The sequence below is a fragment of the Coloeus monedula genome, assembly GCF_965178545.1.
Source record: "Coloeus monedula genome assembly, chromosome: 18".
NCBI classification, from domain to species: Eukaryota; Metazoa; Chordata; class Aves; order Passeriformes; family Corvidae; genus Coloeus; species Coloeus monedula.
Window position 1 is genome coordinate 3,055,760 of NC_138798.1, and position 13,514 is coordinate 3,069,273.

Sequence of the window (13,514 nt, forward strand, 5' to 3'; positions counted from 1 at the left end):
GCTCTTTGGTTCCGGGGCCGCCTGGCCCGGGCTGCCCCCGCCCCGTAGCTCAGTTTTTGGGGCTGAATGCGGGCGGATTGGGAGCGCTCACGTTCGCTAGTGAACGAGATAAAGGCTTCGAGACTGCGTTTCTTGACAGCGGCTCCTCGCTCAGGTACAACCGCCGATTTCCTTCTGCCGGTGTAATTTGAATGGGCTTTGCTAATGAGAAGCTCATCAGCGCCCTGTGCTAATGGCAGCTCCAGCCAAAATCCTGCGGCTCTGCTGGGACAGCTTCAATAAACACCTTTTGTGCGAGCTGCACCCGCTCGCGTTCAGCCTTTCACAACTCCCGATGTCATTACCCATGTGCTGTGTAATTACTGCACTGAAGGGATGAATGGAAAAGCCCCTTATAAATGCACCAGTGGCTGTCGAATAGACAGAACTCATTTTCCACAGAGGCAAATGCAGACACCAAATCAGAGATATTTGGCTTCTTTAATTTGTTCAGTAGGTGGAAGAGTCACATGCTCTCAGCCAGACAGAAGTAAGGAGGGGAAAGCACCTGACCCTTCCAATCCATCAGTTCCTGGCGGATCTTGGTGCCAAATTAAGAAGCCCCAGGCCTGTCTGCTGCATCCAGGTTGGGAGTTATTTTATATTTTCACTTGCTCATGTAACTAAAGCAAAGGGAGTTAAATGTCCATCTTGCCCTCCTCTGGGAGGTTTTGCTGTGCTGCAGGTGGCTCCCAGAGCTCTGTCTCTGCTTAAAAATGTTCACAAAACCTTTGTATGGGAAGTTTCTGCCCCCAAGAAGCCTTGGGAGACCTCTCAGCCACCCTGGGGGATCAGTGCTCCCTGTGCTGCTCCTGATGGATTTTTCTGAGCCTGGGTTAGACAAACATCCAGTGGTGACAATTCCATGCCATTCCCAGCAGCCCACTGTGAATCACCTGGGTCTCATTTCTGAGCAGATCCTTCCCTGCCACTCAGCAACAAAAGGCTCTTCCCCTGGAAGAGGACAAGAGGCCCTAAGAACAGCCCAGAAATGACTTATTGTACCATCCTCTCCTGTTCCCAGTGGGATCTGGGATGCTGCTGGTGGCAGAGAGGCCAAGGAGCTCTGGGTGTTTTCCCTGTGCACTTGGAAATATTGACAGAGCTCCTGCAGTGATTCGGTGTTGGGGCTTTCTGTGTCTGACACAGAATCCTCCAGCCCCAGTGTGAGCCCTCACGAGCCGAGGTCCAGCTCTTCCAGCTGGAATCCTGGCAGGGCTGGCTTTGCATCCCTTCCCAAGGTGAGAGCTGCTTCTTACAGGACTCGTGCACCCAGCAGAGCCTGTGAGGTCAGAAAGGAGCTTTGGGCAACTTGGTGTGGGGAAATCAGGCGGCACCAGCCGCTACCCCAAGGCACAGAGATTCACAGTCTGGGCCACCTCCTCTCCCAGGGCTTCTGTGAACCCATCCCCAAAGCCCTCTGCTTCCACCAGCTCGGGTTTCCTGTTGCACATGGGGCAGAGCTGGTTCCGGATGGCCGATGATCTCATCCACACGATGAGATTCCAGCGCTCCCCGGAGGCGATGGGAAGGGCGCCATGGATCTGCCCTCCTCGGTGCAGCAGCCCCCGGGCTGCCACGTGTTCCACCTCTATGTACTGCGGCACGGGGCTGGGATCCTGCAACAAAGGGAGTGGGATTCGGTGTCACACCACAAAGTCCCTCAAATAGTTGAAACTTGTCACCTCTTCCCCCACAGCGCCCAGGGAGCAACATGGAGAGAGCAAACTGCACCTCATTCCCAGCGCCAAGTTCAGAGGGAATTTAAAGAGATTCAATCAAAAAACCCCATGTGTCACTGCTGTGTGGGAGCTTTCCCCCTTCTCTTGCCCTAAAAGCAGGTGCTAGAGATTTAGGTTTAAGTCATATCTGAAATAAATCTCTCTCAGCACCTCCCTGCTCCCAGCTTCAGATGTGGAAAGAGGGGCTGGTTTGTTTCACTCCAGTTTCTACTACGAAGTTACCTCTGTCCTCTCTTTGAAACCTGAATATTGGTATTGAATATTGGAATATTGCAGCAGAAAAGGCTCCTGTACAACCAAGCCATGCAAAAAATGGGGAAGGGACAGAGCAGGTTTGACTGTCAGAAGTGAGTAATTGTTTTTTAGAATGCAGTTGATGCCTGGAAACTGGGGGGCCGAGGAGAGAGAGGGGAGTGGGCCGTGCTCAGTACCTGGTTGAAATCCCCAAAGTACAAGTTGCCTTCTGTGAACTCTTTTCCCAGGGAAACGTTCAAGGTGACTTCAGCATTGTCATAGTGAGAGCTCAGGTCCAGGTCCTCGTGCAGGGAGTACTTGACCACGAAAGCTTTGTGGCTGTCCAGGCAGGCCCCGCCCAGCTCCGGGTACAGCAGGGCAGTGATGGGCTGCAGGAAGCGCTCCCGCAGGGGCGTCAGGAAAGGCTCGTCCATCCCCAGCTCGTTCAGCAGAACCTGTGCCAAGGACATGTGAAAAACGAGGTTCACTCTCCTGTTAGAATTTAAAGGGTTTAATATAAAGACAATAAGAGACACATAAAATAAAGCAAAGGGATAACGGCCGGGTGCCTTGGCGCTCTGCCAAGAGCACACCTGATGCCCGAGGTGAGTCCTTTTTATACCATTTTTACTGTCTGTTCTCTATTCATATTAAAACTTTTCCAGGAATTGTTCTGCATGGCCACTCCTTGGTTCCGCCTTTTTAGAGCATGCGTAGTCTTCTGCCTTGTGGTTTTATTTCTTTTGATTCTTGGGGTTGGGCCCGCTAGATAAGAGTCGGTGGTGGGGTGGATCTCTTAATTCTCCAGACAGTCAGGGCTGATTGCAGCTTTGGGCCTCTTTGCCCCCCGGGCAGAGCGGTGATAAGGGCACTTGGACCCTCCTGGCCACTTGTTGATTAGCAGCTCCTTGGGCCTCATCCTCTGCTCCCTTGGAGGTTATCTTACTTGCTCACACTTGCTAACATTCTTGCTAAAACGAGAGAAAACTACATCCACACAGCAAAAAGCATTTCTAACATTATATAATATCTACTTTAATACTTTGCGAGAAGCCAATACTATAATATATGTTTATAACAGACAGGAGGGGGGAACAGCTGAGCAACCACAGCTGCTGCTCCTCAGAGCTGCTGCAGAGCTGCTGTCCTCCTCCAGCTCTGCTGCTGGCTCAGATCAAGGACTTTAGAGCAAAGGCTCCAGCTACAAGAAAAAGGAAGGAGGGTGAAGGTGGAAAGGGATGGGGGGAAACACAGAGTAATAAGATCAAAAGGTGAGTGTTCTTGAAAAACTGACTCCTTGATTTAAATTTGTATTGCTCAAGCACAAGGTGCTCTTTGAGATACCACCTCCCCTCCCCTGCACTCCCGTTTTCTTTTGTCCCTGTAACATTCCCGCAACCCTGTCACTGCAAGGGGACATGGAACTCAGACTGCACCGTGTAAAATGAGAGGCACGTTGGAACTGGAGGGAGGGAGAAGTGAGGAGGTGAACGCAGTGAACACTCCCCCTCAAGAAGCACAAGAGACGAGTCCTACCCCATAGTTATTCATGGTGTTGGGCCTGCCTTTAGGCATATCCGACTGCTCAAAGTTCTCCAGCTCGTCCACAAAGGCTTGGCAGAACTCCTCTGTGAACACTGGGAGTCGATAGATCCTCTTATCTGTCAGGAGAAGGGAGACAGTGTTTGCTGGGGAAGATCCCAGGTGGGAGTTTTCCTGCCTGCCTGTCCAGCTGCACTGTGCTGGTGTCAGTGAGAGCACAGCATCCACAGGCCCCACTTTGTGCTCAGGCTGCTCAAAGGGCTGGAACCACTCCCCAGGATCAGCTCTGTATTTGTTGTTTTTTGTGCTGGTTCCTCATTTCCAGAGCAGGAGAAGGCTGGAACTGGTGGCCTGGACAAATCCAGGAGCTCTGCACACAGACATTGGTCTCTCTTTGCCTTGAGAAAAGGAGGCAACTCTGCCTCTTCCCCTCTACATCTTGTCAGCATTTCTGGAAGGGAGAGAGCGTCACAGCTGCCTCCAGGGAAGCATAAAACCCAGATCTCTTTTTCAAAGACTGAAATCTAGACTGAAGTTATTTCAGCCCAGACTAACCAACAGGGACTGTCTGCAATGGCAAAGCACTTGGGGAGGGAAACCAAGCTCCCTGGGCTAGCAGTGTTCCTTCAGCAGGCTCCCTGGTGAGGTGTGGGACAACCACAACCCCAGCCCTGCTGCAGCTGGAGCCTCTGGTGAGACATCAGCAGGCTGGGATGGGAAAGCAGAAAACAGCCTCTGATCCAGAGCAGAAGTGCTGCCTCTCCAGAGACCCTCCTCAGGCAGGGAGTAACATCCTGTTTGCCTCAGCTTGTGTCAGATCAGAGCTGCTCGAGACAGGGCTTGGGAACAGCTGTCACCAGGGAGATCTGTGTGACTGAGGTGTTGTTTTCTTTACCTGAGAAGGACTCGAGGTAGCACAGGAGGCCCTGGAGATCAGCACCCGGAGATGTGCAGAACCTCACAATTTCCAGAAACTCTGGGGCCAGGAAGGAATCCTGATGTCGAGGGGAGGATGGGAAAAACACACAGAAACACAATCAGCCTGCACAGCCCAAGAGGGAAATGGACTTCCACGGAAATACACAGTCCCTAAGGAGCAAGGCTGAGTCACACTCGAGTGAATTCCACGGCAGGAAATGCAGAATGTCACTGGTGTTTTACCTGCTGGTGTAGGGAAGCTGCTGCTTGCTTTAGTTCATGGTTTTCTAGGAGTAACTGGCCAGATTTATCACAGATGTGATAGGAAAGAACCTTTCCTGGCTGTAACACCAGGAATCTTGCCTGGAGAACACGCTGTGCTGTTGTGTTTTTAAAGTTTAAAATCCAGTTTTCATATGCTACACATGGGTTTTAATTCAGTGCAGCTTTAGCACTGTGCAATGCCAAGGAGAGGGGGAAATGAACTGCAAAAATAAACTCTCAGGTAATTTTTTTTGGGTGCAAAAGAGATTCCAAACATTCTGTGTACCTGCAGAGTGTACACCTCTGGGTGCTTTGGTTTGTAGCACTTGGAGATGATGGCTCTTCGTTCCACTGACTGATGGATTAACTGTTTTCTTCTCTGCACTTCTGCCTCAATCTGCAAGTAAACAACAGAGCATATTGTCAGAAACCAAAAGGGCTGACTAAAACAGGAATCTGCTCATTGCTTTAAACCAGTTTGTTTTGTTCAGGGGCACCCCTGGGAGACAAAAGTGTTTGCTTTGTTTTTCTGTGGTCAGGACAAGTCCGGTAAATATCTGGAAAGGCAAGAGGAGTTGGAGATGTCCTCTTTACAGATGGCTTAAAAAGTAACTAAAGACTTTCTGTGGAAGTGTCAAGTGGAGCTGTGAGGTTTCAGCCCTTTCAAGCATTCTGACACCTCCTGAATCTGGCTTTTGTTCTGACAATAGAAGCATTGTCCAAAATGAAGACATTTGCTGGGAGGGAGACAAGTCCTGTCATGAAGGGATTACGGCTAAGCGTGGTGGAGACAGGCTAAGCTGCCCTTTCAGAGCAAGCAGCTGTTTGAGCAGCTGATCCAGGCAGCTCTTCCCATTTAATTCCCCCTCACGAGATTAATTTATAACAGTCCTCACTGGAGAGTGAGTGAGCAGCCATTCCCTGGGACCAAGCAGGTCCTGTGTTCATTCCCTTTCCCTCAGTATCAGGCCCTGAAGGTCTTGGGAACCGAGTAGACAAATCAAACAGATTTCTCAGATTGTTTCTTCCCTTCCCTCCCAGCCCCAAGGTCCCTGGGCACCAGGTCACAGGGCAGGGAACTGTAACCCAGCACTGCCTAGAAAATCAAGCAGTGACAAATCCTTGGACTGGAATTGCTGCTGGACTGTGAGAGCTGTGACCTCCCACAGCCAGGGACAGTCACTGTCATCTGCCTCCTCCGAGCACTGAGGGACTCCTATAATTTCATATGGTTTTAAAGTCTACTTTATGATGTTTATATTGATACAGCAAACCTTGTATGCAGATCTGCAGAGAGCCCAGGTGATTAAAAAGTGATTAGGATCTAGATGATTATAAATTACAACCAAAGTTAAGGTCTTGAAATCCTAAGTGAAGCTGGTTTATAAATTCTGCATTACACTGCTTGTTGTGCTCCATTGATTCTGCCTGGGGAAATCCTGTGCTGTTCTACTCGTAAGTTCTGTGCTGTATGAATCATAATATCCAGTTAATAAAGCTTTAATTAACAGTACTATTTACTGCCATCATCATCCTGCTAAGAATTCCTAAAAGAACCTGTCTGTCCCCTTAGTGTCAGGTGACATTGGAGCTGGTTGTGTGACTGGTCCCTGTCCCTGGCCTGGAAAGAAGCAGAGATTTCTTGATGAATTGTGAACCTCTGTAGGATCCCCGGGTGATCCCATCTCCCTTTAAAAAGGATTGGCACAAGAAGGCACAAAGAAAGCCAAACCAGGGCGGAGGAAATCCAAGGAGGGAGCGGCTCAGAGGCCACTGGGATGAGGTGTTGGATGAGGGCGTTTTCCTGCCGGGTGTTGGCTGTATAAACTCCTCGCTGCTGGGCGCCCGCGGGGAATTCTTCCTTCTGACTCTGCCCAGCACCGGGGTCGATCGGGACCCAGCGGTGCCGGGAGCTGTGCCCCGGTTCTGTGGGGCTTCAGCAAGTCCCAAACTCCCCTCGGGACTGACCCCCGGGGGGTGGAAATGCCACTGGTGGGGGATCCCTGAGGGGAGCCGGGGCTCCCCATCTCCTCCCCCCGGGATCAGAGCTGCCCCAGCCCTGAGGTCCCGGCTCAGGAAGGGCGTGGAGCTGCTGGAGCGAGTCCAAAGAGGGCACCAGGATGATCAGAGGGATGGAGCAGCCCTGCCGTGAGGAAAGGCTGGGAGAGTTGGGACTGTTCAGCCCGGAAAAGAGAAGGCTTTGGGGTGCCCTCAGTGTGGCCTTGAAGGGGCCGACAGGAAAGATGGGGAGAGATCCTTCACAAGGGATGGAGGGACAGGGCAGGGGAATGGCTCCACACTGACAGAGGGCAGGGTTAGACGGGACATTGGGAAGAAATCTTTCTCTGTGAGGGTGCTGAGGCCCTGGCACAGGGTGCCCAGAGCAGCGGGACCCCTGGCAGTGCCCAAGGCCGGGCTGGAGCAGCCTGGGACAGTGGGAGCTGTCCCGGCCCATGGCAGGGGTGGCACTGGATAAGTTTTAAGGTCCCTTCCAACCCAAGCCCTGGTGTGACGCTGTGAGCCGCGTCCCCGGTGGCTGTGCGAGGGTCCCGGCGCTCACCTCCCGCAGCACCTCCCGGAACTGCTCCTCGCTCCGGCAGCCGCGCTCCCGCAGCGCCTGCAACACACGGGCACGTCACCGCCGCGGCCACCGGCGCGGCCCGCTTCCCCCGGCCCCGCCCGCCCCCGCGGTACCCGGCCGTGGTCCCGGCGGAGCTGCGGCCCGTCCCGGTACCGCACGTGGAGCCCGAACCGCCCCACGAAGATGTTGTCGGTGAAAAAGCAGGCGCACCCCCGGAACGGCCGGCCCGCGGACATGTTCCCTGCCGGCGAACGCGCCTCGGTCCAGCCCTCAAAGAGCTCCGCTTCCGTCCGTTTGAGGGCGCATCGGCAAATTCCGAACCGGGGCAAAAACGGAAAGCGGCGGAATTTGACCGTTCTCCCCCGTTTTCCGGTTGTTTTTTGTAATTTCCGTGACGTCACCTCGGCCCGGTCCCGCGGCGAGCCCGCTACCCTACAGCCCTCACGGCCGGGCCGGGTCTGCTCGGAGCGGCAGCGGCCGCCGAAGGTTATTTGCAGACAGTCCCTGAGCTTCCCCCCCCCCGCCCCTCGCGGGGCGCGCGCGGGCGGCGGGGGCGCGCTCGAGGGACGCGCGCGGCGGGGTCAGCGCGGCCCCGGCCCGGCCCGGCCATGGACGCGGCGCTGCCCGAGGCCGAGCGGGAGGTGGTGGTGGCGGCCGAGCCGTGCGGCCACGGCAGCAAGTTCGAGGACATCTACCGGCTGCTGGCCGAGGGCTGCTTCCCGCCCAGCTTCTGCTCCATCAAGAGGAAGAACCTCAAGCGCTACGCCCAGAAGTTCGTCGTGGACGGTGGGGACCCGGGGGGCACGGCGGCGGTGTCGGGCTGCCCTCGGCCGCGGCCTGCCCCGCTGGGCCCGGGGGCAGCCTGTGGGGGGAAGCCGGCGGGTGCCGGCCCCGCAGACACGGGGGGGATGTGCCGGAGCCTCGGTGTAGGGAGGGAATGTGGCTTCTCGGCAGCACCGCCGCCGCTCCCCGGCCAGCCCGGTGCCTTGGCATCACTTGAGGGGCACGGAGCGGGGATCGTGTCACCCCGGGTAGCGCCGGTGCTCCACGGCTGCCCTGTGGGGACCCCGGTGGCTTTGTTGTAGTGAAGGATTTCACGCAGTCCCGGGTGCAGAAGAGCTCGCTGGGTGTGTGTAGGGGTGATTCCAGTTTAGCAGCTCCTCCAGGCGCAGTAGGAGCTCCCAAGGCAGCAGCAGCTCCCGAGCTGTGTCTCAGCTGTGTTTCCCACTGTGGGAAGTGACCCTTTTTCGGGAGGCGAGCAGCTGTGAGAGGGTGGTGTTGGAGACAGACCTCTGGCATCCGCAGGCGGCTGCCTCTACTACGTGGGACCCAAGAAGGAGGAGAAGCGCGAGGTGATCGTGGATCCCGAGCGGAGGCGTCAGGTCTTCCTGGAAAGCCATTTCACCGAAATCGGGAACCACCTGGGCCAGAAGAAGACCGTGCACCGGATCCAGAGCCGGTACTACTGGCTGGGCATCGTGAAGGATGTTGTGGACTGGGTAAGTGGAGAGCAGTGACCGTATCGATGACACCGGTGCTGGCAGCAGTCCCGAGGCAGAAGCCAGAGGAGCCCTGGTGCAGGGATGATGTCATTCCCTGAGCCTGTGCTGAGAAGCCACACATTGAGTTACTCTGCAGGTGAATCTTGGAATGTCCCGAGGCAGCTGGATAGATTGGATGTCTTTCCCTGAGTGTCAGGAAGCATCAGCCTCCTCGTGCAGGGCAATTTTAGCCAGGATGAGAATGTGGGATTGTTTCAGACAAGTTGCTGAGTCTTGCTTTGGGCAGTCTGGGTTCCTTCCAGAGCTGCCCAATTCCCTAAACCGTGGCAAGAGGAAGATCTCGGTGTCTCCTCGGCTGCTTTGCCTCGCCTATTTCATTGCTGGCAGTTCCCTGCAGCAGGACTCTGCAGCAGTGTGGTTTAAGGAGTGTGCTTGGATTGCATGGTCTGAGCTCCTCCAGCGTCCTAGGGCTGAGGATTTCTCTAACCAGCGGTAGGAGGTTAAAATACAATAAATATTTGCCTGGAAACAGGGTGAGAAATAGCTTAGCTGTAGGCCACGTTGAGAAAATTGGTTATTGTGTCAGAGAAAGCTGTCGGGTGAACCTTGTGGAAGCTGAGATGCGTCAGCCTGTTGTGCTTTGCCCTCTTTTTCGCTGCACCTCTTTCTTTTTATTGGGAGAAAGGAAACTGCTCAGCCCTGCTCTGTCTCACCCCTCCACAGCCTGTGCAGTCTGAGTCTGACAGGATCCATCAGCGGCTTCCCGAGTCCTTTGATCCCTCTTTTCCCTCTCCAGATCAAGATGTGTGAAACGTGCCAGAACGCGGAGCACAACAAGAACGTGATGCGGAAAGCCAGGCCCGTCAGGGTGGAATCTCCCTGGGAAGTGCTGGGATTAGACATCCACGGTGAGCGAGTGTTTCAAGTGGCTCTCAGGGCTCCTCCCCGCCAGCCGGGAGCGTGGCAGACCTGCTGCCACACACGGAGGGAAAGCTGCCGATACCTCTGAGGAGGTGCCAAGGAGGCCCCAGCAGCCGCCCAGGGTGCAACCTGATCCCTGTGCTCGGCTCGGCTCCCTCTCCACACACAATGGGAGCTGTGGGCGTGCCTTCTTTCCCAGAACTGGAGCTCTAATGGGTGTATTTTTGCTGACAAAGGTCACCGAAAACGTTCTGGCCAAATGACATTGCAGAAGAGAGTCGTGGTCACTTCTGCAGCCGCTGGGGTTTTAACTTTACCCGTTTGGGGGATGTGACAGCATCGCATTGATTTTTTTTTTTTTATGGTGGTTTACGCAGGGCCTTTTCCAGAGACGAGCCAGAGCAACACACACGTCCTGCTCGTGACTGACTACTTCACCAAGTGGGTGGAGGCTGCTCCTCTGCAGAAGAAAGATCCCTTCTCCGTGGCTAAAGCCCTGGCTACCGTATTTTACAGGTGGGCTCCTCTGCTGTTGGTTATATCGTGCCTCTGCAGTGTGATGGGGAGTGCTGGGGTGTGTTGCAAAAATACCCGGTTGTCCTCAAGATGTTTCCCTAGGAGAGCAGGAACTCTCCCTTCTACAGGAGAGACCATGCAGTGCCTCTCAGTTGCTCTTTACAAAGTCCTTGGGAAGAGCCTGTTATCCTCTTGTTATGGGGAGAAGAAAGGCAGAAATGGTTCTCTGCCCGAGGCCAGGGGAGCTGTGTCCCAGTTCTCTGTAGAAGCTTTAAAGCCATTCCCGGATTTCTCCTAGAAAGTGCTCATTTTGCATCCACACAGCGCCTGTCACCATGTGACATTGTCCTTGTGGAAAACACGTGGGGCCAGTAGAGATTTGAATTCAGAGCAAGAAGCTCCTCTCGTTTTCTCCTGCTGCCTTATAATTCAAAAGCAAATGGGCTTGGCTGGTTTGGAACAGAGGGACCAGCAGAGTGCTCTCTGCTCTTGGGGAGGTGAGGTCATGGCAGCCTCATTAGCACCAGCTCCACTGGAGGGTCCTGTCCCTTCCTATTCTCTTTGCACCCATAAAGATGGAACTCCTCGGGCTCTGCCCCAGCTGGTGAAGTAAAACCAGATGTGTGTCCTCTTCTTGCCCAGGTTTGGTGCGTCCAAGAACATTTACACCAGTCAGAGCTGGGACTTCTGCGAGGAGGTAGGTCTGGTGGTTCAGGGGGAAGCAATGTGACCCTCAGCAGGTTTTTTGGGCAGCAGGTCCTGAAGGCAGAGTTGTGATGTGTTATGTAGTGGGGGCGAGGAGCTGATGCTGCCTTATTGCTGCCCCAGCCCTGTTGGGAGTGGGAGCTGATTTGCCAGTGCTTTCACCTTGGCAGGGATTTAAGGTTATGGATCAGCGGTGCAAGTCCTCGCTGCTCAGAAGGAAAGACCATGTGCGTGAAATCCCAGCCGACCTTGGGATTAACCCAGCTTCCCAGCGCTGTGGAAAGCTTCAAGCACGGGAGCAGTCATTGCAAAACATTTTCCCAGGCTCTAGCTTTTGTGGGGAGTATTTGCTACTGCACAGCCTCTCCTGGCACAGTGGGGAGACAGCGCTGGCCCTGCCTTGGAGGCTGCTGTGGGGCTGACACGCCGTGATCTCCGTGTTCTCACAGGTCAGCCGGCACCTGTGCGAGCGCTGGAACATCTCCCAGCTCCTCACGCCCGCAGACCCCACAGACCCCGCCAGCCCCGGCGACCGCAGCGCCGAGGTGCTCAGGTCCTCCATCTGCAGCGTGGTGAACGAGAAGCCCAGCGAGTGGGACGCACACCTGGACCCCGTGCTCTTCGAGTTCCGCACCTCGGTCAACTCCGCCACCAAGTACAGCCCCTTCTTCCTCATGTTCAACAGATACGTGTGCCTGTCCTCTGAGGTAACTGCCCAGCCCAGGGGAGCCTTGCAGGAGCTTTGTTACTGCTGTGCTTGCAGAGTAACACCCCAATCTGTGCCTTGCAGGTGGATTTTGTCAAGGACTCTAAAGAGCAGAGGGCTGGCTCCGGTAAGGCCGACAGCCTCCCGCCGTTCACAGCCACGGTGCAGGAGCAGCAGAACGTGGTGAAGGAAATTGTGAGTCTTGTGGTGCCTTGAAATCATTTTGCAGCTAAGTCCAGGCCTGGCCTGAGAGGAGAGGTGGCAGGTGGCACCTCAGTGTGCACCAAGGGCAGCAGGAGCAGAGCTGGACCCTCTGGGCCAGCACCACAGGGAAGCTGCTGCTCAGAGGTGGGTGATGAAATACGAGGGACTGACTTGCCCCATCAGGCTAATGAGAGCTGTGTCCCAGCCTGCCCAGCTCCTGACTTGTAATCTGCATCCCAAATCAGCCAAGGGAGTCCCTCCTTAGGCAGGGACAAGAAGCCTTCAGGGAGATGCTGTGTAACTATAGAGGTTTAAAGTAATCCTGCCCCAAAATGGGAGGAGTTTGGGGCTACCATGAGGACTAGTGGCCCAGTGGGCAGGGAGATGGGCTTGGGGAGCAAAGTCAGCATGCAGCTCCTGTCTCTTGACATGCTGGGTGACCTTGGGCAGCTCATTTTGTCTCTCTGTTCCTTGGTTCCCTCACTTGTAAAACGACCTCAGTGTCCCCTGTGAAGTGCTTGGTGAGCTGTGTGCCAAAAAATCACAGACAAGGCTCAAGTGCTTTGTTTGCTCAGTCATTTCTTACACTCAGTCAGGGTTACGTGGTTCTCTCTGATCTCACCCAAACTGTGGTTGTTCTTGCCAGGGAATGACAGGAGGGATACGGGACAGGAGGGAGGAGGGCCTGAGAGCTGGTTATGTAGGATCTGATCCCTTTGGAAGCTCAGGCTCACTAGCTCAGCTCCCCTTTTGTGAAATGGAGCTGCACATCGTGGCACAGGGCAGGGAGAGCTCTGTGCTGTCCCTAATGGAGCTTCGGATGTTGGGATCACTGACTCTCTCCTGCATCCAGGCAGGGTTTGGGGCTGTAATTAGCAGGAGGTGATAAAGCTTCCCTGGGTTCTGTGGCACTCCAGCCAAGATCCCCTTCTGCCCTCTACTGATGGAGAACTGACAGCTCTGAGTACGGCTGTGGAATTGCAGTTTCCTACTGTAAGGTCTCCTGCTGGTTTGGGGTAGTGAGAACAAGGCTGGGAAGCCCTTGCTTAGTCCCTCCCTTGCCCCGGGTGCATCCAGCTTTGACACTGCCAACTCTCAGTCACTCCCAGCATCTCTTGTGAGGAGAGACTGTGGGAGCTGGGCCTGCTCAGTTTGGAGGACACTGAGAGGGGATCTCGTCAATCCATAGAAATATCTCCAAGGGGTGTCAGATGATTGTGCCAGACTCTTCTCGGTGGTGCCCAGTGACAGGATGAGGAGGAATGGCCATAAACTAAAACACAAGGAGTTCCACCTCAACATGAGGGAGAGCTTCTTTCCATGGAGGGTGACAGAGCACTGGAACTGCCCAGGGAGGTCATGGATTCTCCCTCTGTGGAGACATTCCAAACACACCTGGACACATTCCTGTGTCACCTGCTCCAGGTGACCCTGCCTGGACACAGGGTTGGACTGGATGATCTCCAGAGGTTCCCTTCCAACCTAAGGATTCTGTGTTTCTGGGATTCACTGAGCTGGTGTCAGAGTTGAGCTGATTCCCGGGTGACACCTCGAAGCCCAACCCCTCAATCCTCCCGACAGGTGATCTCCAACATGACCACGGCCTGCAAGCGGGAGCGGAAGGGCGTGAAAAGGAAAAG

The 13,514-nt window shown here is 54.7% G+C and overlaps 1 protein-coding gene across 1 annotated transcript; it reads right to left on the reverse strand.

Annotated features, from left to right (window-relative positions):
• Window positions 1–461: 461 nt before the first annotated feature.
• Window positions 462–7,556, reverse strand: OGFOD2 (2-oxoglutarate and iron dependent oxygenase domain containing 2; the record flags this gene model as incomplete). The annotated part of the gene is made up of 7 exons (XM_082293643.1): window positions 462–1,658; window positions 2,213–2,470; window positions 3,552–3,676; window positions 4,453–4,552; window positions 5,026–5,136; window positions 7,300–7,356; window positions 7,434–7,556. The coding sequence occupies 7 exons, from the start codon at window positions 7,554–7,556 to the stop codon at window positions 1,383–1,385; spliced, it is 1,050 nt and encodes a 349-aa protein (XP_082149769.1). The 3' UTR covers window positions 462–1,382.
• Between the last annotated feature and the right edge of the window lie 5,958 nt (window positions 7,557–13,514).